This window comes from Hyperolius riggenbachi, chromosome 11, assembly GCF_040937935.1.
Source record: "Hyperolius riggenbachi isolate aHypRig1 chromosome 11, aHypRig1.pri, whole genome shotgun sequence".
Taxonomy (NCBI): Eukaryota; Metazoa; Chordata; class Amphibia; order Anura; family Hyperoliidae; genus Hyperolius; species Hyperolius riggenbachi.
Window position 1 is genome coordinate 118,745,513 of NC_090656.1, and position 27,210 is coordinate 118,772,722.

General features: G+C 45.3%; 1 protein-coding gene across 1 annotated transcript in view; it reads left to right on the forward strand.

Moving 5' to 3' along the window:
• LOC137537858 (mucin-5AC-like) overlaps positions 1-27,210 on the forward strand; it is a 343,296-nt gene that overhangs the window by 163,647 nt on the left and 152,439 nt on the right. The window contains exons 25-26 of the mRNA XM_068259808.1: positions 11,921-12,160; positions 15,672-15,828. Of these exons, the coding sequence (XP_068115909.1) occupies positions 11,921-12,160; positions 15,672-15,828 (397 nt within the window). The remainder of the gene's footprint in view (positions 1-11,920; positions 12,161-15,671; positions 15,829-27,210) is intronic.

A 27,210-nucleotide genomic window follows, 5' to 3' on the forward strand; every position in this document is an offset into this window, starting at 1 on the left:
GGTATCCAACATGTGGAGCCGTCCTGGATGAGAGGCCATGGTGGAATCAGCGCAGGTGATCCGGAGGTGGCGGCGGCCGATCAGCGGGGCTCCGTGTCACCTCTCCCATGCCTGCACCCAGCTTGCCCGTCCTCACACCAGCCCGCAGGCTGCGATCTGTGGCCGGTGCGGAGCAGGACCAGCAGTGTCCATGTCCCTCGCCTCCCACCTCAGCAAGAGCGGAGCTCAGAGGTGAGTGTAGGCAGAGATAGTGCCTAAAAGAACAGAAAAAGCCGGAGCCCTGTGGCCGTGGCGTCCAAGTCCGGCGCCATCTTGTAGGCAATGCTGATCCATCTACCTCTAATGCTTTTAGCCAGCCCTGAACAAGCATGCAGCAGATCAAGTGTTTCTGACATTATTGTCAGACCTGACAAAATTAGCTGTAGGCTTGTTTCTAGTGTGCTCTTCAGACACTACTGCAGCCAAATAGATCAGCAGGGCTGCCAGGCAACTGGTATTGTTTAAAAGGAAATAAATATGGCAGTCTCCACATACGTCTTGCTACAGTTGTCCTTTAACTGAGAGGAATGTGGGTGTTTCCTTTTAAACAATACCAGTTGCTTGTCTGTCCTGCTGATCTGATAGTGGCTGAATCACACACATGAAACAAGGATGCAGTTAATCCATTCTGACTTCAGTCAGAGCACCTGATCTGCGTGTTTGTTAGGGGGCTGTGGCTAAAAGTATTAGAGATACAGGATCAGCAGTAGAGTCAGGCAACTGGTATTATTTGAAATGGAAAATCCATATCCTTCTCAGTTTAGGTTCCCTTTAAAGTTCATATGGAGATCTTAATAATGTGGTCCACAAGGAGGAGGCCTTGTTAGTCTACTAGGTGGAACCCTGGTGGGAGCTATGAAGATGCTTTGTTGTGGTTCCAGACAGTTCTCCATTACCAGCCAGAAGCAGAGGAGTGGAAGCGGTCACAGCAGGTCCATCAGTTCAGCTGAACCAGGTGTTAAGCCACAGGAATGACAAGGGGAGCCTGAAATGTTGCGGGCAGACGTTTAGTGAGCTATACCAGCCTGCATGGGTGAGAAGGGGTTAATTAAAGCTTTATATTTTCTTTAACCCCTTGTCACCCATGCAGGCTGGTATAGCCAGGAAGGCTGGGTAAACCTGCGTGGAGCTCCACCATACCAACCATACCAGCCCACTTGGTACATGATATGGGGGAGTGATAAAGCCTCACCCTCTCCTACAGAGCTTTTGTCCACAGGACATTTCTTTCTTCTGCCTTCTCCTTTAAATCTTGATTGAAAAATCTTCTGAGTGCCACTCCACGTCACAACTAGGCCCGCTCACCCCTCTGTTGCTGAGCACCCTCAGCTCATTGACTCCCTGCTCGCACAGTGCTGCTCTTCTGCCAAGCGCCCTCAGCACCTTGGCTACAACTCATTGCTTTTGAGAACATGATACAAGCCGCTTCTTGCTGGCTCTCCAGCACTTTAATATTCAGGAAGCCCTGGCAAAGCATCTTTGAGTCTGCCACTGTGGCTCCCCAATTGGATTAGCTTATCTTTACCATCTTGACTCGCTCAGTGTTAGACAAGAGGCCCTGTGCAATTCCCTAATTCGCCAGTGATAAGCAATGGCAAGCTCTAAAATTAGTAGACGGGACCATTGCCTAAAGGCCCAAACCCACCAAATGATTCTTCTCGAACAATTTTTCACGACAAACAATTTTTTTGCAACATCGTTTAATGAAGATGTCAAAAATGATGTTCAATGACACGCGACACCCGCGGCGATTATTCTTTTTTTTTTTGTAAATTCTTTCTTTATAGAAAAAAGGAACAATTTTAAGAGAGGAGAAATACAGCGATATAGGTAAGGATCAATATTAGTCATGTATAACTAGACAAATCTCGTTTTGTAGATATCCGCACCACCTTCAAGTGTTAATCTTCATTTATTTAAATATAGAAAAACATATACCTGTTAAAAAGAACTATAGAGCAAGGCAGTCCGCTGTTTCAGGCTCCTGCCCATCTTCAAGTTGCCCAGTTTGAAAAGCACAAGTGCAAAAACACACATATGTACCATCACATAACCAATCAGGATCAGCATACAAATTGGAGGACCTGATGGAAAACTGCTTATGAGCATACATAGCCACTCCCAGATATTACTAAGAGCAGCATCATTGGTTGGAAGTATACATATCCAATTAAATAAAAATCAGGGTTAAATCAACGATTCATCATCATCAAACATCCTTCTATATCCATATATCTCAAGATGGATGGATATAGGAACATATCCAGCAATTCAGATCAGCAGCTGGGTATATTCTATGTAGTCTGCTAGAAGTTAAGTACCATCAAATCAATATTTTATAATTCGATTCTTGAACTCTTGAATAAATAGAGGATTTATGATTTAAAAGGACAACCGTATGCCACTGTTCATCCGAAAAGGAGGTGCTCAGATCAGTTTCCCATTTACTTTTAATCAGCTGGGACCAGGACTCATCAGAGGACAGGAGTTGGTAGATTGTAGATAAAGATTTCCGTATTGCACCCTAGGCCATGCACAAGGATTCAAAAGGAGTGAGTGACCTAGAGAGCTGCTCTCTAGAACCCAGACAGCGTAAAAAGCTATTTAATTGCATGAAATGGTTAACCACGAGAGTCCCGAATCTAATGTGAACCAAACCTTTCCTCTAATCAAGGGTGCTCGGATACCCCTTTTTAAAATCCGAATTGATTCTGTAACGATCGGTGTCAGCACACAGAGAGAATCTGATTATTGGTGATCTGCAGTATCATCAAGAATACAGATGTATACCTGATTATTGATGATCTGCAGAATCACCAATAATACAAATATAACTAACCTCTGGACACCTGATAAGTGTAAGTGTTTGGTGCAACAGTATAAGAGTCTGGACCACCTGAGGAGCAGGTGACTCCAGACCGTATAATGAGTATCTCCTGATAGGTTTGGAGTACACAGAGAGTCAATGTTTCCCTGAACAGCTGGGAATCAGACTCTACTGCAGTCAAAGGACTCCTGTGAGATTGAGTCCCTGACTGGATTGCAGAGGGGTCCCTCTGAGAGACAGGAAGTCCCTGCAGCTACTGGACACCCCACTGGGGGGGGGGGGTGTCACAGGTAGAAGGGTCGGTCTGGCCGGGTCGGCAACACACGAGCAGATAAAGTACTGAGACAGAAGGCTGATTCGGTAACCAGGGACAGGCAGGGTTGGCAACAGGTAATCAGATGTGCAAAGGTACCGAATCAGAGAGCAGGAGCAGAGTCAAGGGAGCAATAGGTCATAACAGATATCAAGCAGAGGCTTAGCCTAGAGTGTGAGGTCCGTGGTCTCAACACTCAGGGACTGATCTAAAGCACAACACAGCAATGACACAGTATCCCTAGTCTTGGGTGTGAGGTCCGTGGTCTCGACACCCTGGAACTGGTCTAAGGTATAACACAGTAACAACACAGTTTCCCTAGTCTTGGGTGTGAGGTCCGTGGTCTCGACACCCTGGGACTGGTCTAAAGTATAACACAGTAATAACACAGTAATCTGGCTAAGTGTGAATTCCCAGGTCCAGTTGGTTCTAACACACTGACGGATCTGACTATGGTCTGAGTGCTAACACATAAGCATTCGCAACGGCAGATAACCAGCCACTGACATCCGAGAAGTATATATAGCAGAGCGCTTCTCAGCGCCACCCAGTCCCATTCAATCAATCGCCTGCTGTGCTGGGATCAGCTGATCGTCCTGATCAGCTGATCCCTCTCCTATTGGCATAAAGGGCCTGCCTGTTAGTGCGTGCGCGTAGCTCTCCATCTGTGTGCACTACTAGGCTCAGACAAACCAGACGCATGCCGCTGCGGAGAAACTGCCGGTCTGAATGCGGATTCAGCTGCCCCGATGTCAGTCCGCGCGGCGGTGTCTCCGCAATCCATTACAGATTCAGATACAGATACCCAGATATCCGGATCAGATATTCGAATTCGAACGTTTCGGTACCCGAATAGAATTGGATATCCGAATCCGTTATCTGGGAAATCCAAATTGATCGTAAGTGGCCTTTACATTGCTTTCAAAACGTTTTTTTTATTTTTGCATGTAGCATCATGTTTTTTTTAAAGAGAAACACTAATTGATAATATGGGGAGTTAAAATACAAAAAAAAAAGGCTAGAAATTAACATCAGGACTAGGTTCCAGACAGCGGCCATGCAGCCCACATTGTGTCCAAAGTACAACCGCACAGCTGGGACATCACAGTTTTCAGCCCAGACACCTCAAAAAAATTACTCCGCAATTGTGTTTTGGGTTAAATATAGTTGGTATCAGCAGCAGTGGTCTGTTGCACCCTGGCAGTGGGAGCAGCACAGGCAGCAGGAGAAGGGCAATGCAGAAGCAGCAGGTGTAATGTGTGCCAGGAGCATGCCAGAGATTGTGCCATGTCCGTGGCATGTAGCGTTGGTACCACGGCTGTAAAAAAATTGTCAACCAGGCTTAGTTAGTAATAGTTAACAATCAGGAGGAGCCAGGAGGTTGTGGTGGTGGTGAAGGGTGCTAAGGCAGGCATAGTGATTCCCAGCCACTTCATGACCCCTCTTGCCAACAACAGGGAAAGACTCGCCCAACAGGGTTTGGCGGCATTTTTTCCTTGCACGGGAAGCGGTAGAGGGAGCAGAGGAGGCCACTGAAGACTGGCTGCCTGAACCAGGCCTCAGTGTCGGCAGGAGTGGCAGAGGGGGTTCTGGTTCTCTGAGTTTGACCACTGCCAGCGCCAGCTTGCTGCGAACAGGAGTGCTGGTGGGGGTGGAGGTCTCAGTTGTAGAGCTGGTGGTGGCCTGCTCATCCACCATCAGCTGGAAAATGGCTGCTACAAGCTGCTGCGCCTCTGCAGCATGACTACCCCTAACAGCTGGACGGCCAGTGGCTAGCGGCAGAATGGACACTGATGTGGCTGAACTGCTCACTGGGCCGCAATGTTGCTCCCTCTCCTCTTGGCCTTGCTGCCACTCCCCGGCTGCCAGTGCCAGCAGACATAGTACAACTTATATGTAGGGGTGCTCGGAAAATTCTGCGGAATTATTAATTCCGTGATTCCGGCCGGAATTGGATTAATTCCGATTCCGGTAGTCGAAACGGAATTCCTACACCTCTCAAACGGAATTCCGCGGAAATGTTATAATTCCGGCGGAATTTTCCGCAAAATCTCTCTCTCTCTCCTCTCTCTCTCTCTCTCTCTCCCCTCTCTCCTCTCTCCTCTCTCTCTCTCTCCTCCTCCTCCTCTCTCCTCCTCCTCCTCCTCTTTTCTCTACCTCCTCCTCTCTCCTCCTCCTCCTCTCTCTACCTCCTCCTCCTCCTCCATCCATCCATCCATCCATCCATCCATCCATTATATCATCCATCATATCATCCATCCATCCATCCATCATATCATCCAGTACAGAATTGCAGATTTTCAAAACAGCTTATATACCATAGCTGGGATTTGAACCCAGGACTCAGTATGTAGTAGGTATCTGTCTTACCCTCTAGACCATGAACCACACTACTACATGCTAAAGCTGGCCTAGCATAAAGCATACTACCATTATGATCAATTCGATAGTAAAAGTAGCATGATTAAGGATTTGTACTTTTTGAAAAGCATGCTTATATACCATAGCTGGATCTGGGTAGTTCGGGTACCCGAAATCCAGATGAGCATCCCTGCCTCTAATTAGATCCCTGGCTTGTAGGCCAGTCCCCATACTCCAAGCAACATATTGAATGCGTTATTTTGACAACCAGGAGGGAAAAAGGTATGATCCAATATTGAAAGCATTGGAGATGGACAGAGGTAGAGATCAGCAATGGAACACAACTAAACCAGTGCATTCAGAAACAACTTGACTGAGGTTGAAAGGGGTGGTGGGGTTTTTACTGACCATGGGAACACACTACGATCACTTGACACCAAATCTGACTCCACCTGCACCCATCTCTTCTGATGTCTGTGCCAATCGACAATATGTACAAGACTGGCTGCAGCGTGGTATTTTCTGGCATCTGGAACGGAAAGTCCACCCCAGTCCTTGGATAGTATCATTGCAGCGTATTTAACTCTGGCCGGCTTGCACTTACATATAAAATTGAGGAATAATCTTTTGATTTGTTTAAAATGTTCAGGAGGAGGCATAATAGGAAGAGCCTGATATAAATAAAGGAGGCGGGGCATAATATCAATTTTAAGAATATTAAGAAAATGTGACCAAACCATGAGAAATGCAGTCTATTCCAGTCATGGAGGTCCTGCGTAAACTTGCGTAGCAATGGGGGCAAGTTCAGGTAATTAATATATCTTCCAAATTAGCTGGAATCTGAACCCCTAGATAAGAGAGAGCAGTTGAGACCCATTTAAAGGGGAAATTGGACTGCAAGTAGCCATTTAAGGACGAAGGAAGCAACACTCCCATAGCTTGGCATTTGTCAAGATTAATTTTGTAATTAGAAAGCTTTTTATAATTGTCTAACTCTTTCAGTAAATTTGAAAGAGACATTGCAGGACTTGTCAGATAAAATAGAAGGTCATTGGCATAGGCCACCACCTTGTGCTCTTCTGAAGATGTCACAACCCTCTTAATATCCACATTTTTACAGACAGGTACACAGGAAAGACTCGATTGTAAGAGCAAAGATTAAAGGGGAAAGGGGACAACCCTGCCGAGACCCTTTAGAGATTAAAAAGGTATCTGAGACAACCCCATTAGCCTTAACCTAAACTGAAGGGCCATTATACAAAGCCATAATATGAGAAAGCATATTATGACCTAGGCCTATGTGCTCAAGGGTCCCTTTCAGGAAACCCCAGTCTACCCTGTCAAATACTTTTTCTGCATCTATGGACAGGAGAAGAGACAGGGCTCCCCTACTAAGAAGCCAATCAATAATGTCTATGGTACGAATAGTATTGTCATGGGCTTTGCATCAGGGAATAAATCCTGTCTGGTCTGGATATACAAAGGGGGGCTAACCTGTTCACGAGGACCTTGGCAAAAAGTTTCAGGTCTACATTTAATAACGAAATCTGGGCGAAAGTTGGAGCACAAGGTGGCATCCCTCCCTGGCTTTGGAATGACCGTAATTTGCGCAGTTAACATGTCTTGGGTAAGGGAGCGAGCAAACTCATCTTCAGGAGTCAAACTATTAAAGACCTTCACGAGGTAAGAACAAAGTATCTCTCTATAGGTTTTATAGTGTTCCAAAGGAAGTCCATCTGGATGGGGGTTTTACCAGGTGGGGCCTCCTTTATGGCCTGTCTGATTTCTATTTCAGATATTGGTTTCTCTAAATCCTTTAACCATTTATGGCGCGTGGATGTGAGCTTCACGTCCGCAGCGACAGCTGCTACAGTCGCAGGGACGTGATAGTCATGTCCCTACAGTTCGCTGTGCTGTGCGGGCGATCCTTTGGGCAGATGCCCATGATTGCATTGTTGCCAGGAGCTGGGGGGATTGGCTGCAGGGGACAAAAGTCCCCTGTGCCAATTCGTACATGTCCGCCGAGAATAAACACTGCTTTTGTTCAAAACAGTGTTTATTATTAAATAGAGCCATGATTTTTGCCGGTTTCCGCCGCCTGATCAATACATTTATGAATTTATGACCGTAATTTGTGATTGTAGGCTTCCAATGGAAACCTGCGTCACTTCCTTAGTTACAATGTAGTAACACGTTGTTTCCTAAGTAGCGTACTTTGTACACTAATAGGATTTTTGCTCAGCAGGGACATCTTGTAGCCAAATAGTAAAATTACACCTACACCTTTAGGGAATAATAAAAAAAATATCTATGTCAAGATGGCATATTATTATTAACTAATGGACTAAAAATTAGTGAGGGATGTAAAACTGAAAAAAAACCTTTATTTCCAAATAAAATATTGTCACCATGCATTATACTAGCCTAGGGATATCATTTTAATGTTGCAATAACTGGAACAGATGGCCAGATAAAATGTGTGGATTTTAATTATGGTAGCATGAATTATTTTAAAACTATAATGGCTGAAAACTGAGAAATAATGCATTTTTTCAATTTTTTTCCTATTATTCTCCTTATAATAATATAATTCTTAGCATAATTTACCACCCAAAGAAATTGGTGGTGGAAAAAACAAGGTATAGATCATTTAGTTGTGATAAGTAGTGATAAAGTTATTGGGGAATGAAAGGGAGGAGCGCGGAAACGTGTCAATTCCTCTCATCCGGAAGGTGAAAATGGTTAATATCTCCTCTGTGAAAGCAGGCATGTCAGAATCTTGTAAATATTGCACAATATCTCTCCTGAGAGAAGGGTAATTATAGGGGGATTGATTATTGCCTAAGTTATACAAAGACAGGTAATAAGTGCGGAAAACCTCCACAATCTCTTCATTTTTTATATGTTTCTGTCTCAATGAATCATGTATGCAAGAGCTATTGGTGGAAGAATATTGCCCCCTAAGATCTCTAGCCAGTAGCTTGCCACACTTATTACCAAACTCGTAGAATGACCTTTTACATTTAGTCACGATTTGTTTCTCCCTAAAGAATAACAACCAGGGATGGTCTTTCGAGTAGTAAACTACTCGAACTCGAAATTCAAATGAAGTCTAATGACTTCACCTGTGACCGCGGGATGGGAGCGTTAACTTACCCAGTAGTCTTTGCGCCATCTATGTTACATTAGACATGATAACCATAATGAAAGCCGCATTGCATTACTCACTACCGCGCTTCCCCTTTCAAGCCGGAAGAAGGAAGTGAGTGGTGGAACGTGGCATTCATTACGCCTATCATGCGTAATGGAACGCAGATGGCCCGAAGACTTCTGGCTAAGTTAACCCTATCCCACGGTCACAGTTGAAGTCATAGACTTCATTTGAATTTTGAATTTGAGTAGTTTACTACTCAAAAGCCCGTGCCTGATAACAGCCCCTGAAATTTCTCGCTTTCTGTTTCTAAAGAGGTAAATTCAGCTACTGACAACGAACCCCTGTGGTGCCGTTGAAATTCTCTGATCACATGCAAACAATTCTCAATAGCCGAGTCTTTTTCAAACGACTGGCTTCTTGAATGAAGTTACCACAAATAAAACATTTGTGAGCCTCCCTCAAAGTGGGGAAAGCAACCTCGCCATTGTGAGGAGCCAGGGAGCATCCAGAACGCATAGCAGTACCCTGCCAATGCAAACTAGGCCAACAAGGATTGCAGAAACAGACAATAAAGTACTCATAATAAACCTATGCAGCAGGAAAGCTTAAAATAAACTAGGGTAGCACGTTAATAGACAGGCATGTTATTAATATCAATAAAGAGAGTGTATGACGGCATAAGTAATAAGATCTGCAAATGAGTTGTATAGGTATAGGTAAGCACAATTACAGTCAGTGTCCCAGGTAATAGCAACTAAGTTGGAGAAAATGCAATTGCCAGGAGTGGTAAGGGCAGGTCATAAACCTCTAACCTAGAGTTTACAGATTTGTTCACAGATGAAGCTGGCGCGTGGGATGAGAGGTGACCATAGGGAGGAAACAAAGTTTAGCACAAGGCCTCCACATAGTAGAATAACAGAAAGAGCATATCTCGCTTAAAGAGTCAGATTAAGTCTCACAGAAAGCATTGGAATAAAGTAGCCAATACCAGACCTCGCCAAAGAGCAAATTATGTCAAAAGGATCTTCATACTAATAGTCTGCTCTCATACTCACAACAACAAAGTGCGTCTCCTAGTAGATCTTGGTAATCGCTGTGGACCCCCGTGTGAGCAAGACATCAGAGACCCAGAGTGGCAGCCTGACTTCAGGGATCCCTAGAGCGCTGCAGAAATCAGCTAGCTCTGACGGGAAGCGTAGTATAGAGGAGCGAGAGTCCTTCAGAACATGTAGGTGAAAAGGGAAGCCCCATTAATAAATAAATCCATGGTCTTGCACAACTTGTAAGATTGCATGGGCCATATGCAATTCCCTTTTGTTATCTGAGTTTTCTCCTAGGAGATAATTTTTCATCTTCAATTTTAAATAACTTTCCAGCACTTTTCAACTAAAAAAAGTACCATAAAGTAGGTGAATAAGTACTATCAAAATTATTTTGAGTATGTTCTTGCTTTCTAGTGGCTTAAAAGGCATTTTATTGACAAGTTTAAAAATATCACCTAGGAGAAAACTATGGAGAAAAAGTGAATTGCATATGGGCCCATGTCTTTGCGCCAGAGTGAAAGAAGCAAGGTCTTGGAATAAAGTTAACGTAGCGCCATCAAAATCTATAGGGCCTCTTCTGCGAGCTGCGGCCATGATTGTGTCCTTCACTTAGAAATGATGCACTCTTCAAATAACATCTTGTGGCGTGGATTCCCCTTGTGGTACTAGACGAAGGGCATGATGAACCCAATCTATCTTGATCGGAGCAGATTGAGGTTTGTTCAGGAGATGTTCAAGGACAGCTCTGTACTGTATGGCCTAGGTATTCAGAACGTGTAGCTTCCGAGAGGCCTCTCAAGCATACATTATTCCGCCTGCTGCGGTTTTGCAAGTCTTCAATTTTAGCTCAAAAGTGGGAATGCGTAGCTGATTGCCTTTTTTGGTCTTCTTTCAGTTTACGCATCTCAGTTTGAAGTACTGCAACATCAGTTTCCATGGCTGTAACTCAGCTTCTCCGATTCAGTAGTAGTCTGCAGGAGCTCAGTCTGCCTGTCCATGACCTTCTTCGTTGGCAAGCTTTTTAGAAAGTCCCACATGTCAGCAAAACTTTTAGAACCAGCAGGATCAGTGTTCTTGGCTGCAGGCTTTGAGGAGGCCGAGGCCATCTTGTCTGTCATCTGCCGTGTGGCTGGGCCTGTAAAGTAATTTGCAATGGATGAGGTGGATGCTGCCGGGGTTGCTGTCCCAGGTTTGTTGCCTCTACGATTCCGCTTCATGGTGGGAGCATCAGCGTAGGTGATTGAATCCTCCATTGTCTGTTAATAATAATCTGCTGGCCCGGAGCTCCATGCAAAGACATTCTTACCGCACCATGTCTGGCTCCGCCTCCACGATTGGTTATTTTTGAATGACATACATGTCTAATTAAGTCATTGAGCATAGTTCCGATCCTCACTGACTTAAGCAATCCTTTACCTGGTCTTTTACACATTCATTTGTTACTGTCGCCGCAAAAGATGATTGCAGATGTGGCCAGATGGATCGGGGAAACGATCGTTCAGCAGCGGCGATCCCCGATCCATCTGGCTGCATCTGCTGTTGGGTATTCAGCTTAATTCAATTCCATTTTTCTCCCAGCCAGGTGGAAGAAGACTCACTTGGGCGAACAAATCACCCAGTGAATTATTTTACTGCTATGCAATTCCAGGTTTAGCAAGCTGGGAAGAGATGCTTCCCATCACACACAGCTGAGAACTTCTTACCTGAGCAGAGCCGCGGGCTTCTTTTGGCATCTCTCCTTTACTAAAGAGATCCTAGATCTTGTAAATAAGTAAAGAAAGCCCCTTTTTAATCCCTGCCCATTATGTGTAAAAAAGAAAAAGTGTTAAGTGACTGATAGGGATAGATTAGCGTCTGATATGTGTGCCTATCTTTTATTAGACCCCTTTCTGCCTCCAGAAAGTGAAGATCACAGGCAGTGGCCACTTACTACATTTTTTCCTCTACTAGGTTGTGATTTATGGTGCAACTCTGTTGCATGATTGTACCAATGTCATTTATTTATTCTCAGCAAGTTCAATTTTATCATAGGGCAATGCAATCTCTTCCCTTTTGTGGCCATTGCTAGTTTAAGTGTTTATAGAAAAAATATATTGCTTGCTCCATTTTACAACTACAGTATTCTAATTAATTCAGAAATGTATTTTCTGCTTTGTATTTAACAATATGTATTTCTTATTTAGAAGAATGTCTGTGGGATTTGTGGAAACTACGATGGCAATGCGAAGAACGATTTCACCACCAGGAGCCAGTCACAAGTAGAGAACTTGTTTGAGTTTTATGACAGTTGGAAAACAGACCCAAAATGTGCAGATACCTCCGAGGTCAGAGATCCTTGTTCCATCAACCCATACAGGAAAGCCTGGGCAGTAAAGCAATGTGGAATTATTACCAGCAAGGTCTTTGAAGCTTGTCACTCTCAGGTAATTTGCAGGTGTCACTTCTAAATGTCCCTTTAATTCTTCATTCAAATGTAACTTTTTCTGACATAAAAATAGTGCTGAGAAGAACTTTATACCCCATCAAAATTTAATACAGACCTTTAGGAAAGTACAAAACAATTATTTTTCAAATACCCAATTCATTAAAGTACACAACCGTAACTAGCTGTGCAGTGCATCGCCAATTGTATTGGGTAATATGAGTAAGTGAATAATAAGGTATAGGTAGAGCCAGATTTACCATAAGGCTCTGTAGACAAGTGCCTACAGGCACCTGAGGATGGAAAGGCAGCTCACTCCCCTCCCCTAGTGCCACCCTCTTGCCTTACCTATGCAGAGTCCCGAGCAGAGCGTGAATAAGAGATTACTTAACCAGCTCTCAGCATTTCACTGATGAGATCTCTCTTCAGTTGAGGGCACCTCTAGCTACTTAACACTGAGAGTACCTCTGGCTACCTAAGGGACACCTATACCTATGATGGGCAAGGGAAGTAAGGGAGAAGCGACAGCTGGGACAGCCAGCACACTTGTGCTGCGGTTCAGTGAGGGTTTGTAGTTTCATGGACAGCAAAGTCTAGGGTTCCAGAACATCTGTGCCTATAGGCTCCTTTGATGTAAATCCGGGCCTGTGTATATTAAAAGTTAGTGTTAGGCTTATGGAGGAGTAAAGTTCAGAGTAATGCTTCATACAAAATACTACTTTCTCTTCTGAACAGTATCATAATGGTTTCACCTAGAAGTACTGTGTTATTGAGTTCCGTGGAAATATATTGCATTACCATTACTACTTTATAATGCAATGCAAAACAGAAATGTGCCTTCCTAAAACAGAAAGTATTTGCAATTATTCAGTTTTGAGTGAGCAAATGAGGTGTCCCACAGTACATCACTACTGAATAAGCAAATTGCCCCTCTGTTGTCTCTGAAAGCCCAATACACCTCCAGAACCGCTGGAATGCAATGATGTGTCAGCTTTCTAATTGTACAGGGACACAATAATCCAACATGCACACAGACTGTTTTGGACTGGTTGGACCTTATCAGTGCATGGCATGGATTAATATGGCTCTATAAGGCAGAAATGCAACAATATATAATAAAAAAAGACAAACAAAAAGTTTTAAGTACTATACCTAGTACTTAGTACTCATGCATCGGTTCAGTTAAGCTTTAAGTTACAAGACCTTATGAAAAGTTGAATTTAGAAAAAAAAAAACGTATCTGTGATAGTTACAGTTCCCACTACAATTAGTGCATAAAGGTACAGTCCCAAGCATCTATTTATTTGGCTCATGTAGACAGAGATATTTATCCAAGTAAACGGACAAATCAACCTGAAGGACTGTCCAGCTGATTACTCCCTGCACTGATTGCAGTGACAATTATAGATATTGCAATTGCTCACTTTGTTATTCTTATTTATTGTAATTACTCTACTTTAGAGTACTTAAAGTGGACCCAAATTAAAAATACAAGATTTCAGAAATAAAATCTATTTTCTAAATTATATTAATAAATTGCACCCTTTTTTCAGCTGCATGATGACAAATATAAAATATTTTATATTTATCGGAGGAACCCCTCCCTTCCTTTCATATTGCCGGGACTGAATCCGGCAGACCGGTGGAGTATAAGGTGTCCAGCAAAGGAGGAATTGCTAATCGCTGCCACCTGTATAACCCTAGTTATGAAAAGAGAAGGGTAAAAGCATGCACTAAAATGCTCATAGGCTTGAAGGAGTGTTTATTTATCTTTGTATGTGTCAGAGTGGTGCAACTAAATATTTTGAATTAAAAAATGTTTGGTTTGGGTCCTTTTTAACTCTCTCATTTAAAGAGAACCTGTAATGAGAAAAAACTCTCAGGGGGAGACTTACCTCGGGAGGAGGAAGCCTCTGGATTCTTATGAGGCTTCCCCCGTCCTCCTCCATCCCTCCGTTGAAGTGTCAAGGTCCCCCGTAGTGCGGCAAGGTAAATATTTACCTACCACAATCCTGCGCAGGTGCTCTAGCCGCTCTTCATTCGGGTTAAGGCGGAGATAGCCGAACCTGATCGATCCGCTCGACTGAGCAGGTGTGTCCTTTTGTGCCTGCGCAGTAAAGCAGATATGATCGGGTTCGACTTTTTTCCGCCTAGCCCGAACGAAAAGCTGCTGCTGCACCTGCGCTGGATCCCAGTGGGGTAAACATATCATCCCTTGTCAAGCTTGTCGGGGGAGGATTGGGGAAGTATACGGGGAGCTAGTGCTGGATTCCTTGAACCCACAGGGGAGTAAAAAGCCTCATTGGGACCCTAAGGCTTCCCCTCTCCCCAGGTAAGTATCCCCGGAGGTTTTTGGTTTTTTTTATTACAGAGTCTCTTTAAGTATCTTAACCTGGTAACAGGTGCGTTTTCAACATACAATTCACTACTAGGGATGATCAGTAAGATGCAAATATTTCCAAGTTTATGCAAATGTATGCACATTTTTATGCAAATATATGCAGTGTGAAAATGGACTGATTTAATATAAAGGTGAGTGAGAAGACTATGGAGACTGCCATGTTTATTTCCTTTTAAACAATACCAGTTGCCTGACAGCCCTGCTGGTCTGTTTGGCTGCAGAAGTGTCTGAATAAGACCAGAAACAAGCATGCGGCTTATCTGTCAGATCTAACATTAATGTCAGAAACACCTGATCTGCTGCATGCTTGTTCAGGATCTATGGCTGAAAGTATTCGAGGCAGAGGGTCAGCAGGGATGCCAGGCAACTGGTATTGCTTAAAAGGAAATAAACATGGCAGCCTCCATATGCCTCTCTCTTCAGTTGTCCTTTAAAAAAGAGAAAGTAATACCTTGATATTAAGACACACCACTAGTGATCTTCTTCATCAAAGTATTTTTTTTATTTCCATTTATACAAAATAAATGTGCTGAAACTTCCCTGTAAGGCCTTGTTCACATTATAAATTACCAGCGCTATCGCAAGTGCTGAGCAATTTATACTGTGATTTTTTAAGAGCTTTTCCCTGCAATTTTCTCTTAGAAAAGCGCTTTTCTAAGTGCTTTTGTGGAAAGATGGATTTTATCATTTCCTGACGTCAGTCATGAAGTGAACTCTGACCCGGAAATTAATAAATACAATGTATCTATTCATGAAAGCGCACTGGAAATCACTATACAAAGTGCTTTTTCAAACGCTTTGCAATTTCCCTATACTTTCTATTAAATGGCAAATGCTCTGAAAATGGTGCAGGACCAGGTACCGTGTTTGTGATTTAATAGAAAGCTCAACGCTCAAGTATGAACACTCACATTAAAAATCATTGCACAAGTGCTATTAGGGCGATTTTCAAAATCGCCAACTCTTAATAAAAAAACGAAAGTGCCTATAGTGTGAACAAGCCCTTACAGTTCTTAAAGCAATCAGTACCGAAAAGCCATTGAAATAATGTAGTAAGAATTCTCTGTTTCCCAATGATCGGTAGGTGTTATACTTACATCTCTATACCTAGGTGGACCCCAGCATGTATTATGACTCCTGCATCAGTGACTCATGTTCTTGTGATTCTGGAGGAGACTGTGAATGCTTCTGTACTGCAGTTGCTGCATATGCACAGGCCTGTAGTGAAAGTGGCGTTTGCATTAGATGGAGAACACCAGATATATGCCGTAAGTACAACGGAAGATATTGGCAACACTCTCAAATACAGGCTGCACTCGAGTTGACCAGCTGCATAGATGTGCAGAGCCCAAAACACGGGCAGATTGCACAACTTGCATTTAAAACAGATGCAGCAAAAAAGAATGTTGGCTTGCAATTTAAGTCCTGGGGGAGGGCGGCGCATGCCTCTTTTGGTTTCATTTTAGCTGCAGCCTGACTAAGCTTTGCCAATCTTTTCCCTGTTTATATGCCGTAAGTCCCCCTGTGTTGTTGGGTTTCATGCTTGCTTAACACTTTATTTACATAATTGGAAAATGTAGGGGTAGAATTCCAAATTATTCTACAGGCCACTTAAACACACACACACACGTGCGCGCACACACACATACACAGGTTTTATGTTTTCACTATTGCCCTCACAAAGGTAAAGATTTTAAAATAGACTGAACTAATAACTTACCATATATACTTGAATATAAACAGATTTGAGTATAAACTTAAGTACTTGTTTGTTCCTTGAGAAACCAGAAAAGTAGTTTGACTTTAACATAACCTTAGGTAGACATCCAAGCCGCTATGTTTAACATCCCCACCACATATTGTTTCTCTGATGTTCTCCCCCAGGTGGATTCCCTGGTGATCTTGTGCTCTTTCCCCTCCCCCTTTCTCCCTCACATATTTTTTCCTAGTGTCCAGTGATTCTCCCTTCCCTCCCTTTTATAGGTTTCCCTGGTGTATAGAGGAACGACCCTCTAGTCCCTAAAAAGATTTCCCTGTTGTCTAGTGGTTCTCCCCTCCTTTCCCCATATAGGTTTCCCTGGTGGTTAGTAGGCAAATGGGCGTGGTCATGATGTCATGTAGGTGGGCTACTTGTAATGTAGTTATACCAGCTAATGTAATTACATAAAAAAATATGAAGTAAATGCACATAATGACAGACAGTGTTTCCCCAGTAAATGCACATAAGAGGCAGCGTTTCACCAGTAAATGCATGTAATGAGAGACAGCATTTCACCAGTTAATGCACATAAGAGACTGCGTTTCACCAGTAAATGCACATAATGACAGACAGCCTTTCACAATGACTGGATGGTGTAATGGTTAAGGGCTCTGCCTCTGACATGGGAGACCAGGGTTCGAATCTCGGCTATGCCTGTTCAGTAAGCCAGCACCTATTCAGCAGGAGACCTTAGGCAACTCTCCCTAACACTGCTACTGCCTATAGAGCGCGTCCTAGTGGCTGCAGCTCTGGCGCTTTGAGTCCGCCAGGAGAAAAGCGCTATATAAATGTTTGTCTTTGTCTTTTAAATGCATGTAATGAGAGACAGTGTTTCACCAGTAAATGCACATAATGACAAACAGCCTTTCACCAGTAAATGCATGTAATAAGAGACAGCGTTTCACCAGTAAATGCACATGAGACAACGTTTCACTAGTAATTGCACATAATGACAGACAGCCTTTCCCCAGTAAATGCACATAATGACAGCCAGCCAGTGTCCCCAGTAAATGTAGCCAGGTCTATAGATGTCCCCAGTATATGTAGCCAGGTGTATAAGTGCCCCCAGTATAAGTAGCCAGGTGTATAGCTGTCCCCAGTATATGTAGCCAGGTTTATAGCTGTCCCCAGTATATGAAGCCAGGTGTATAGCTGTCCCCAGTATATGTAGCCAGGTATATAGATGTCCCCAGTATAGGTAGCCAGGACTTATAGTGTCCCCTGTATAGCCAGGTGTACAGATGTCCCCAAGAGGGAAGGCAGCACAGAGAAGAGGGAGAGCGGTGGGCACAGCGGTGGAGAAGGGGGGACGTCTCCTGGGAAGGTGACCCCCCCCCCCTTCTCCACCGCTGTGCCACCGCTCTCCCTCTTCTCTGTGCTGCCTCCCCTCCTGGGGACATCTGTACACTGGCTATACTGGGGACATGGTTGGTTCCCTCACCTGGGGCTCCCCCTCCCTCACTCCCCCCTCCTGGCGTCAGCAGAACACTTCCTATTTCTGGCACGGTAGGGAGATCTGTGTGCCACTACTCTGGTCCAGTCAGTGACATCACTAGAGTAGCGGTGCACAGATCTCCCTGCCGGAATAGGAAATGTTCTGCCACCACCCGCTGCCAGCTGCTTATCTGGAGGGGGGAGCGAGGGAGGGAGAGCTCCAGGTGAGGGTAGGGGGGGCGAGACGTCCCCCCTTCTCCGCCGCTGTGCCCACTGCTCTCCCTCTTCTCTGCACCGCCTTGCCTCCTGGTTGAGGGGGCATTGTATTTATTTGAGGGGGCAATACCCCCTCTTGCACAAGCGTATAGCCGACTCTGTTGTACACTAACCTGTACTTCAGGTTGAGGTGGATGTCTTAGACTCTATGGTAGGGATAGCTTAACATGTTCACCAGGGAACAGTTCCCAGCTAATAATGACCATTTGCCCATTCGCGTTCAACACAAATTTTTATGTCAAAAATTTGAATTTAACAATAATAATAATAATATTAATAATAAAAGCATTGCCACAGTTCCATGGGGTTTCCAAGACAAATCAGAGGGGGAACTGTATTTAATGCCACCTTGGAGTTTAGCGGCAACAGGGAGAGACATCATTCAGCTCTCCCTGCGTTGAATTGAATGACGCCAATATAATATGTACACCTCACAGTTGTCCAGAACTATATTATGTGACACTGGGTAGAGCTCACCTTTAATATAAGCTTAAATATAATTGGTTGCTTTGAACTATTGCCCAATAGTGATAGCCAGTGATGTTGCGAACCTCCGATTTTCGGTTGACAAACCCCGTTCGCAAAAGGTTCGGTTTGCGGAAAAGTTTGCGAACCGCAATAGACTTCAATGGGGATGCGAACTTTGAAAAATAGAAAAAATTATGCTGGCCACAAAAGTGATGGAAAAGATGTTTCAAGGGGTCTAACACCTGGAAGGGGGCATGGTGGAGTGGGATACATGCCCAAAGTCCCGGGGAAAAATCTGGATGTGACGCAAAGCGGCGTTTTAAGGGCAGAAATCACATTGAATGCTAAATTGCAGGCCTAAAGTGCTTTAAAACATCTTGCATGTGTATACATCAATCAGGGAGTGTAATTAGAGTTCTGTTTCACACTGACACACCAAACTCACTGTGTAACGCACCGTAAACAGCTGTTTGCGTAGTGACGGCCGTGCTGGACTGGTGCGCACCGTGGCAAGAGTGTAGGCCGTGGCAGTTTTCAAGCCCATATGGTCGCCGGGCTGTGGTAGCTCAATGATAGAACAACAGTGACTGTCCAGCTGATCAAATTTGGTCTGACCACAATGAAGCAATGACCTTATTATCTTTTGTGTCCCACCCCCACCCGAGACACTCAAATAGCCGGCGGTCATTGCTTCATTGTGATACGCAAGCCCCTTCACCGCGGCAAGGTAATGATCACGGAGGGGGATGGGCACATGTACATGCCTTTTGTTTTTTTGTTGCAGCCGCCCGCAGTGCAGCCAGAAAAATTAGGCAGGCATGTACACGCACCAGAAAAATTAGTGTAGCGGCCGCTGCTAGCAGTGGCCTTAAAAATACAGGAATCCGCCTAGGGTCCTGGACCCTGTTGGTGGTGGCGGAGAAGGCAAGTGGCCTGCAGGCAGAGATGCTGGGTGTGGGGACTGACTTAGTCTTCGGTCGTGCAGTAGCCCTCCATGATCCATTCCTCATTCATTTTGATAAAGGTCAGGTACTGAACACTGTCGTGACTTAGGCGACTTCTCTTCTCAGTGACAATGCCTCCAGCTGCACTGAAGGTCCTTTCTGACAGGACGCTTGCGGCAGGGCAAGAGAGAAGTTGTATGGCAAATTGGGACAGCTCTGGCTACAGGTCAAGCCTGCACAACCAGTAGTCCAAGGGTTCATCGTCGCTGCTCGCAGTGTCTACATCCACACTCAATGCCAGGTAGTCGGCTACCTGCCGGTCCAGGCATTGGTGGAGGGTGTATCTGGAAGGACTATGGCGAGGAGTTGTAATAAAGAATGTTCACATGTCCGACATCACCCTGAGATCGCTGGAGCATCCTGTCCTTGCCTGCGTGGACTTGGGAGGAGAAGAGTTACTGCCAGTGGCACCTTGATTGCGTTGTGCAGCCACATCACCCTTAAACTCATTGTAAAGCATCATCGACAGCTTGTTCTGTAAGTGCTGCATCTTTTCCGCCTTGTGTTGAGTTGGTAACAGGTCTGCCACTTTGTGCTTGTACCGAGGGTCTAGTAGCGTGGCCACTCAGTACAGGTCATTCGCCTTGAGTTTTTTGATACGGGGGTCCCTCAACAGGCTGGACAACATGAAAGAGGCCGTCTGCACAAAGCTGGATGCAGACGTACTCTCCATCTCCTCTTGCTCTTCCTCAGTGACAGGACGCAACTCCTCTTCCTCCCCCCAGCCAGAAACAATACCACGGGAATGTGGAGCAGCAGAAGCCCCCTGTGACGGCTGCCGCGGTTGTTCTTCTTCCGCCGCCTCTTCCTCCTCCACAGAAACACCTTCCTCATCATCATCATCAGAGTGTGACTCCTCTCCTTCCCTACACGACTCCTCTTCTTCCTCCTCCTCTTCCCCCCTCTGTGCTGCCGCAGGTGTTGTGGAAACATCGGGTTCGGATGTAAATTGTTCCCACAACTCCTGCTGCTGTAACTGTTCTCGTTCACGCTCCTCCACAGCTGTATCCACCACTCTATGCACGGCACGCTCCAGGAAGTAGGCGTAGGGGATCAAGTCGCTGATGGTGCCCTCAGCGCGACTCACCAGTTTGGTCACCTCCTCAAAGGGCTCCATGACCCTGCATGCATTTTGCATCAGTGTCCAGTTGTTGGGCCACAACATCCCCATCCTCCCAGATTGTGTCCTTGTACTGTAATGATACAGGTACTGGGTGACGGCTTTCTCCTGGTCTAGCAGGCGAGAGAACATCAGCAGGGTGGAATTACAGTGAGTCGGGCTATCGCAAATCAGGCGTCTCACCAGCAAGTTGTTTCTACGCTGAATGTCCACAAAGCATGCCATGGCCATGTAAGAGCGCCTGAAATGCCCACACAACTTCCTGGCCTGCTTCAGGACATCCTCCAAGCCTGGGTACTTGGACACAAATCTTTGCACGACCAGATTCAGCACATGTGCCATGCAGGGTACATGTGTCAGCTTTCCCAAATTCAACGCGGAAATGAGATTGCTGCCGTTGTCACACACCACGTTGCCGATCTCAAGCTTGTGCAGGGTCAGCCATTGCTCCACCTGTTTGTTTAGAGCAGCCAGGAGAGCTGCTCCAGTGTGACTCTCCGCTTTGAGGCAAGACATGTCTAACACTGCGTGATACCGTCGTACCTGGCATGCAGCATAGGCCCTGGGGTGCGGGGGCTGTGTAGCTGGAGAGGAGATCGCAGCACCAGCCAAGGAGGATGATGAAGACAGCGAAGAGGTGGTAGCAGGCGGAGAGGAGGTGGCTGGAGGCCTGCCTGCAAGCCGTGGAGGTGTGACAGGTCGGTCCGCTGCGCAGCCACGTACTCCCTGCTTGCTGCCATCGGTCACCAGGTTGACCCAATGGGCTGTGTACGTAATGTAGCGGCCCTGCCTGTGCTTGGCAGACCAGGCATCCGTGGTCAGGTGGACCCTTGACCCAACGCTCTTCGCAATAGATGACACCACTTGCCTCTCAACTGCATGGTACAGTTTGGGTATGGCCTTTTGTGAAAAATAATTGCTGCCTGGTATCTTCCACTTCGGTGTACCAATGGCCACAAACTTACGGAAAGCCTCCGACTCCACCAGCTTGTATGGTAATAGCTGGCGAGCTAATAGTTCCGCCACGCCAGCTGTCAGACACCGGGCAAGAGGGTGACTGGCAGACATTTGCTTCTTACCCTCAAATACTTCCTTCACGGACAGCTGGGTACTGCTGTGGGCAGAGGAGAAGGAACCGCTCAAGGGAAGAGGCGGTGTGGAGGAGGGTGGCTGTGAAGGTGCAAGGGAGAAAGCGGATGAAGACAATGCACCTGAAGGAGTAAGAGGAGAAGGAGGGTGGCTTGTCTTTTGGGTGCTGCTTTTCCTCAGGTGTTCTTGCCATAGCTGTTTGTGCCTTCTCTCCAGGTGCCTTCGTAAGGCACTTGTCCCTACGTGAGAGTTGGCATTTCCACGGCTCAATTTTTGCTGGCGGAGAGAACAGATGGCTTTGCTCCGATCTGAGACACACGTTAAAAAATTTCCAAAACCGCTGAGGCCCCTGGGGTGATGGCGCTACGGTGGCACCAGCAGCTGACGTTGAAGGGCATGTTGGCTGGCTGTCCATAGCTGGCAATACATAGTGCCGGACACTGCCCCAGCTGTTCCTGAGGACGGGCTCCCTCTGCTTCTATCATGGAGTCATCTCCTCCTACTCCACTCTGACTCCCCCTCTGAACTGTCCCCCTGGTCATCTCCTCTACTGGGAACATACGTGGCATCCATATAATCGTCATCATAATCCTCCTTCCCAGCTTCGCTTTCCTCAGACACCTCCTCAACTGCACCAACTTCAGGTGGTTCATCATCCCCCTCCTCACACGTTACGTCCGTACTATCGCCACCTAACTCAGACGTATGAGACTGTGTACCTGTGCCTTCTTCTTTTTGTTGCAGTAGTGGCTGTGAATCAGTGATTTCAATACCACCAAATAACTCCTGCGAAGTGTCAAATGCAGTGGATGTGGTGCTTGTTGTAGCGCTGGTGGCTGCGGGAGATGAGGTGTTCTGTGTTAAATACTCAAGCACGTCCTCACAATTTTGGGAAGTGATGGCACATGCCTTCTTCTGAGCACTGTATTTTGGGCCAGGTCTGCACGAAATCACAGCAACACCACCTCGCACAGACCTGCCGGTGCCTGGTGGCCTTCCTCTGGGTCTGCCTCTACCTCTTCCTCTACCTGGTTTGTCCATTTTGTCCATCTCGGGGGGATGCTAGGTATATGCAGTGAGCTGGGTTCACTCAACACAACAGGTAGTTATATGCAGTGAGGTGGGTTCACTGAACAGTAAAGGTAGTTAGATGCAGTGAGCTGGGTTCACTGAACAGTAAAGGTAGTTAGATGCAGTGAGCTGGGTTCACTGAACACAACAGGTAGTTAGATGCAGTGAGCTGGGTTCACTGAACAGTAAGGGCTCTTTCACATCAGAGCTTGCGTTGGAGAACGCTCAAAGCATACGTTTTGTTGTATGCGTTTTAATGCGTTTTGATATGCGTTGCACTGCAGTGAGTGTGCGTTTTTAATCCGTTTTCAATGCGTTACAGCACATAGGAAAACGCAGGTAATTTTTTTTTTTCTTTTAGTTTTCAACTTTCTACATTGTTCCTCTGTTCCATTCTGGGACTGATTGCCTGCGTTAACGGATTAAAAATGTGCATAGTGTGCGTTTTACATTGACTAACATTGTAACGCATAAAGCTAGCGTTGGCCGAAAAACTGCGCCTGGGTGCAGTGTAACGCAACGCACAAAAAGGCTGCGTTATATGTGAAAGCTAAAATGAAAGTCTATGGACTTTCATTTCACCTTGGGTAACGCAAACTTTACCCTTTGCGTTGAAACGCAGAAAATCTGCCCTAATGTGAAAGAGCCCTCAAGGTAGTTAGATGCAGTTAGCTGGGTTCACTGAACACAACAGGTAGTTAGATGCAGTGAAGTGGGTTCACTCAACAGTAAAGGTAGTTAGATGCAGTGAGGTGGGTTCACTGAACAATAAAGGTAGTTATATGCAGTGAGGTGGGTTCACAGAACACAACAGGTGGGGCCCGTTAAAAATGGCGCCAGTTATCGTAGTTAAAAAACGGCGCCCCATAGAGAACCATTATCACTAGTTATTTTTCGTTTTTGACAGCTAAAAAATGGCGCCGGCTTTAAAAACGATATTTATCGTTTATATTTATATTTGTATTGCTCCCAAACGATATTTATCGTTTTAACCCCTGCTTTGCTGCCGCTTGGAAAATATCTGCCTGCCGGCTTTAATGTTTAATAGCAAAGCCCCCTTAAAAGCTAAAAACACCAAATTTGCAGGGAATGTTAAGAAGAATATTGTGAATAAGAGGAAAAAAAAATCTTTCAAAAAGACCTTATAGTTTTTGAGAAAATTGATTTTGAATATTCTTCTTCTGACCGTGGGAAAATTAAACGCCCGCTGACTTTAGCGGTTAATAGCAAAGCCCCTTTAAATGCCAGAAACACCAAATGTGTAGGGAATGTTAAGAAAAATAGTGGGAACACGAAGAAAAAAAAATTGTTCAAAAAGACCTTATAGTTTTTGAGAAAATCGATTTTAAATCTTCAAAGGAAATGTATCCATTTAAATCGCGTACTGACATTTCGTGGAAACTTTTTCCGCCGACTTTAGCAGTTAATAGCAAAGTCCCCTTAAATCCTAGCAACACCAAATTTGCAGGATATGTTAAAAAGATACTGGGAAACAATATTTAAAAAAAAATTGAAAAATGTTATTTATTTTTTTTTAAATTAAATTTTTTTGGGTTATGTTCAGAGTGTGGGAAAAGTTTTGAAAAAAATGACGTGGGGTCCCCCCTCCCGAGCCTCTGTAACCCCTTGTCTCCCATGCAGGCTGGGATAGCCAGAATGCGGAGCCCCGGCCGACTGGGGCTTCGCACCCTGAGCTATACCAGCCCGCATGGTCCATGGTATGGGGGGGCTTCGGGGGGGAGGGGCGGCCAAGCCTTCCCCTCCCCCCCGGAGCCCTTGTCCAATCCATGGACAAGGGGCTCTTCCCCACCTCCGGTGCCCCAGGAGGAGGTGGGGGCGACGACTCCCTGGGGGGGTTCATGGTGGCATCTGGGAGTCCCCTTTAAGAAGGGGAACCCAGATGCCTGCCCCCCCTCCCAGGAGAAATGAGTATAGGGGTGCAGGAGTACCCCTTACCCATTTCCATAAAGGGTTAAATGAAATAAAAACACAACCACGAGAAAAGTCCTTTAATGTTCTAAATTAACCAGAAATACTTACCTGTACCTTTAAGAAAAAAATCCCACGTCAATTAGGTCCCACGACAGTATCCTCTATCTTGCAACCTTCTGTTACATGTTGATTGAAGATCTCCGCCGCCCCGACGCCACACACGCCGCCTCCGCCACCGCACTGCTCTTAGCTATATTTAGTATAGCTAAGAGCAAAAAGCATCTTTAAATTTTAGCTCCAATGGTCCCCATTGGTTCCTTAACAGACCAATGGGGATTAGGAGGATCCCCATTGGTCGATAAGGAACCAATGGGGAGCCTTGGAGCCAAAATTTAAAGATGCTTTTTGTTCTCAGCTATACTTAGTATAGCTGAGAGTTGCGTCTATGCATCTATATAGACGCATTAGCGCTAGCTGCCGCTGCCCTCCCTGCCTCCCCCCACCTGTCACCCTCACCCATGCTGGCACCCATGGGTGCATTAGGTGCCAGCATGGGTGAGGGTGACAGGTGGGGGGAGGCAGGGAGGGCAGCGGCAGCTAGCGCTAATGCGTCTGTATAGACGCATAGACGCAACTCTCAGCTATACTTAGTATAGCTGAGAGCAGTGCGGCGGAGGCGGCGTATGTGGCGTCGGGGCGGCGGAGATCTTCAATCAACATGTAACAGAAGGTCGCAAGATAGAGGATACTGTCGTGGGACCTAATTGACGTGGGATTTTTTTCTTAAAGGTACAGGTAAGTATTTCTGGTTAATTTAGAACATTAAAGGACTTTTCTCGTGGTTGTGTTTTTATTTCATTTAACCCTTTATGGAAATGGGTAAGGGGTACTCCTGCACCCCTATACTCATTTCTCCTGGGAAGGGGGGCAGGCATCTGGGTTCCCCTTCTTAAAGGGGACTCCCAGATGCCACCATGAACCCCCCCCAGGGAGTCGTCGCCCCCACCTCCTCCTGGGGCACCGGAGGTGGGGAAGAGCCCCTTGTCCATGGATTGGACAAGGGCTCCGGGGGGGAGGGGAAGGCTTGGCCGCCCCTCCCCCCCGAAGCCCCCCATACCATGGACCATGCGGGCTGGTATAGCTCAGGGTGCGAAGCCCCAGTCGGCCGGCGCTCCGCATTCTGGTTATCCCAGCCTGCATGGGAGACAAGGGGTTACAGAGGCTCGGGAGGGGGGACCCCACGTCATTTTTTTCAAAACTTTTCCCACACTCTGAACATAACCCAAAAAATGTAATTTAAAAAAAAATAAATAACATTTTTCAATTTTTAAAAAAAAATATTGTTTCCCAGTATCTTTCTAACATATCCTGCAAATTTGGTGTTGCTAGGATTTAAGGGGACTTTGCTATTAACTGCTAAAGTCGGCGGAAAAAGTTTCCACGAAATGTCAGTACGCGATTTAAATGGATACATTTCCTTTGAAGATTTAAAATCGATTTTCTCAAAAACTATAAGGTCTTTTTGAACAATTTTTTTTCTTCGTGTTCCCACTATTTTTCTTAACATTTCCTACACATTTGGTGTTTCTGGCATTTAAAAGGGCTTTGCTATTAACCGCTAAAGTCGGCGGGCGTTTAATTTTCCCGCGGTCAGAAGAAGAATATTCAAAATCGATTTTCTCAAAAACTATAAGGTCTTTTTGAAAGATTTTTTTTCCTCTTGTTCACAATTTTCTTCTTAACATTCCCTGCAAATTTGGTGTTTTTAGCTTTTAAGGGGGCTTTGCTATTAAACATTAAAGCCGGCGGGCAGATATTTTCCAAACGGCAGCAAAGCAGGGGGTAAAACGATAAATATCGTTCAGGCAGGAGAAAAAAAAAAAGTTTTAAAACGATAATTTTCGTTTTTAAAGGTCTGCACTATTTTAACCTTTAAAACGATAAATATCGTTTTAAACATATATCGGGCAGAAGGGGGCGCCATTATTTTGCCGGCGCCATTTTTCACTGGACGCCAACAGGTAGTTAGTTATATGCAGTGAGTTGGGTTCACTGAAGAGTAAAGGTAGTTAGATGCAGTGAGCTGGGTTCACTGAACACAACAGGTAGGTAGATGCAGTGAGCTGGGTTCACTCAACACAACAGGTAGTTAGATGCAGTGAGCTGGGTTCACTCAACACAACAGGTAGTTATATGCAGTGAGGTGGGTTCACCGAACACAACAGGTAGTTAGATGCAGTGAGCTGGGTTCACTGAACAATAAAGGTAGTTATATGCAGTGAGGTGGGTTCACTCAACACAACAGGTAGTTAGATGCAGTGAGGTGGGTTCACTGAACACAACAGGTAGTTAGATGCAGTGAGCTGGGTTCACTGAACACAACAGGTAGTTAGATGCAGTGAGCTGGGTTCACTCAACACAACAGGTAGTTAGATGCAGTGAGCTGGGTTCACTCAACACAACAGGTAGTTAGATGCAGTGAACTGGGTTCACTCAA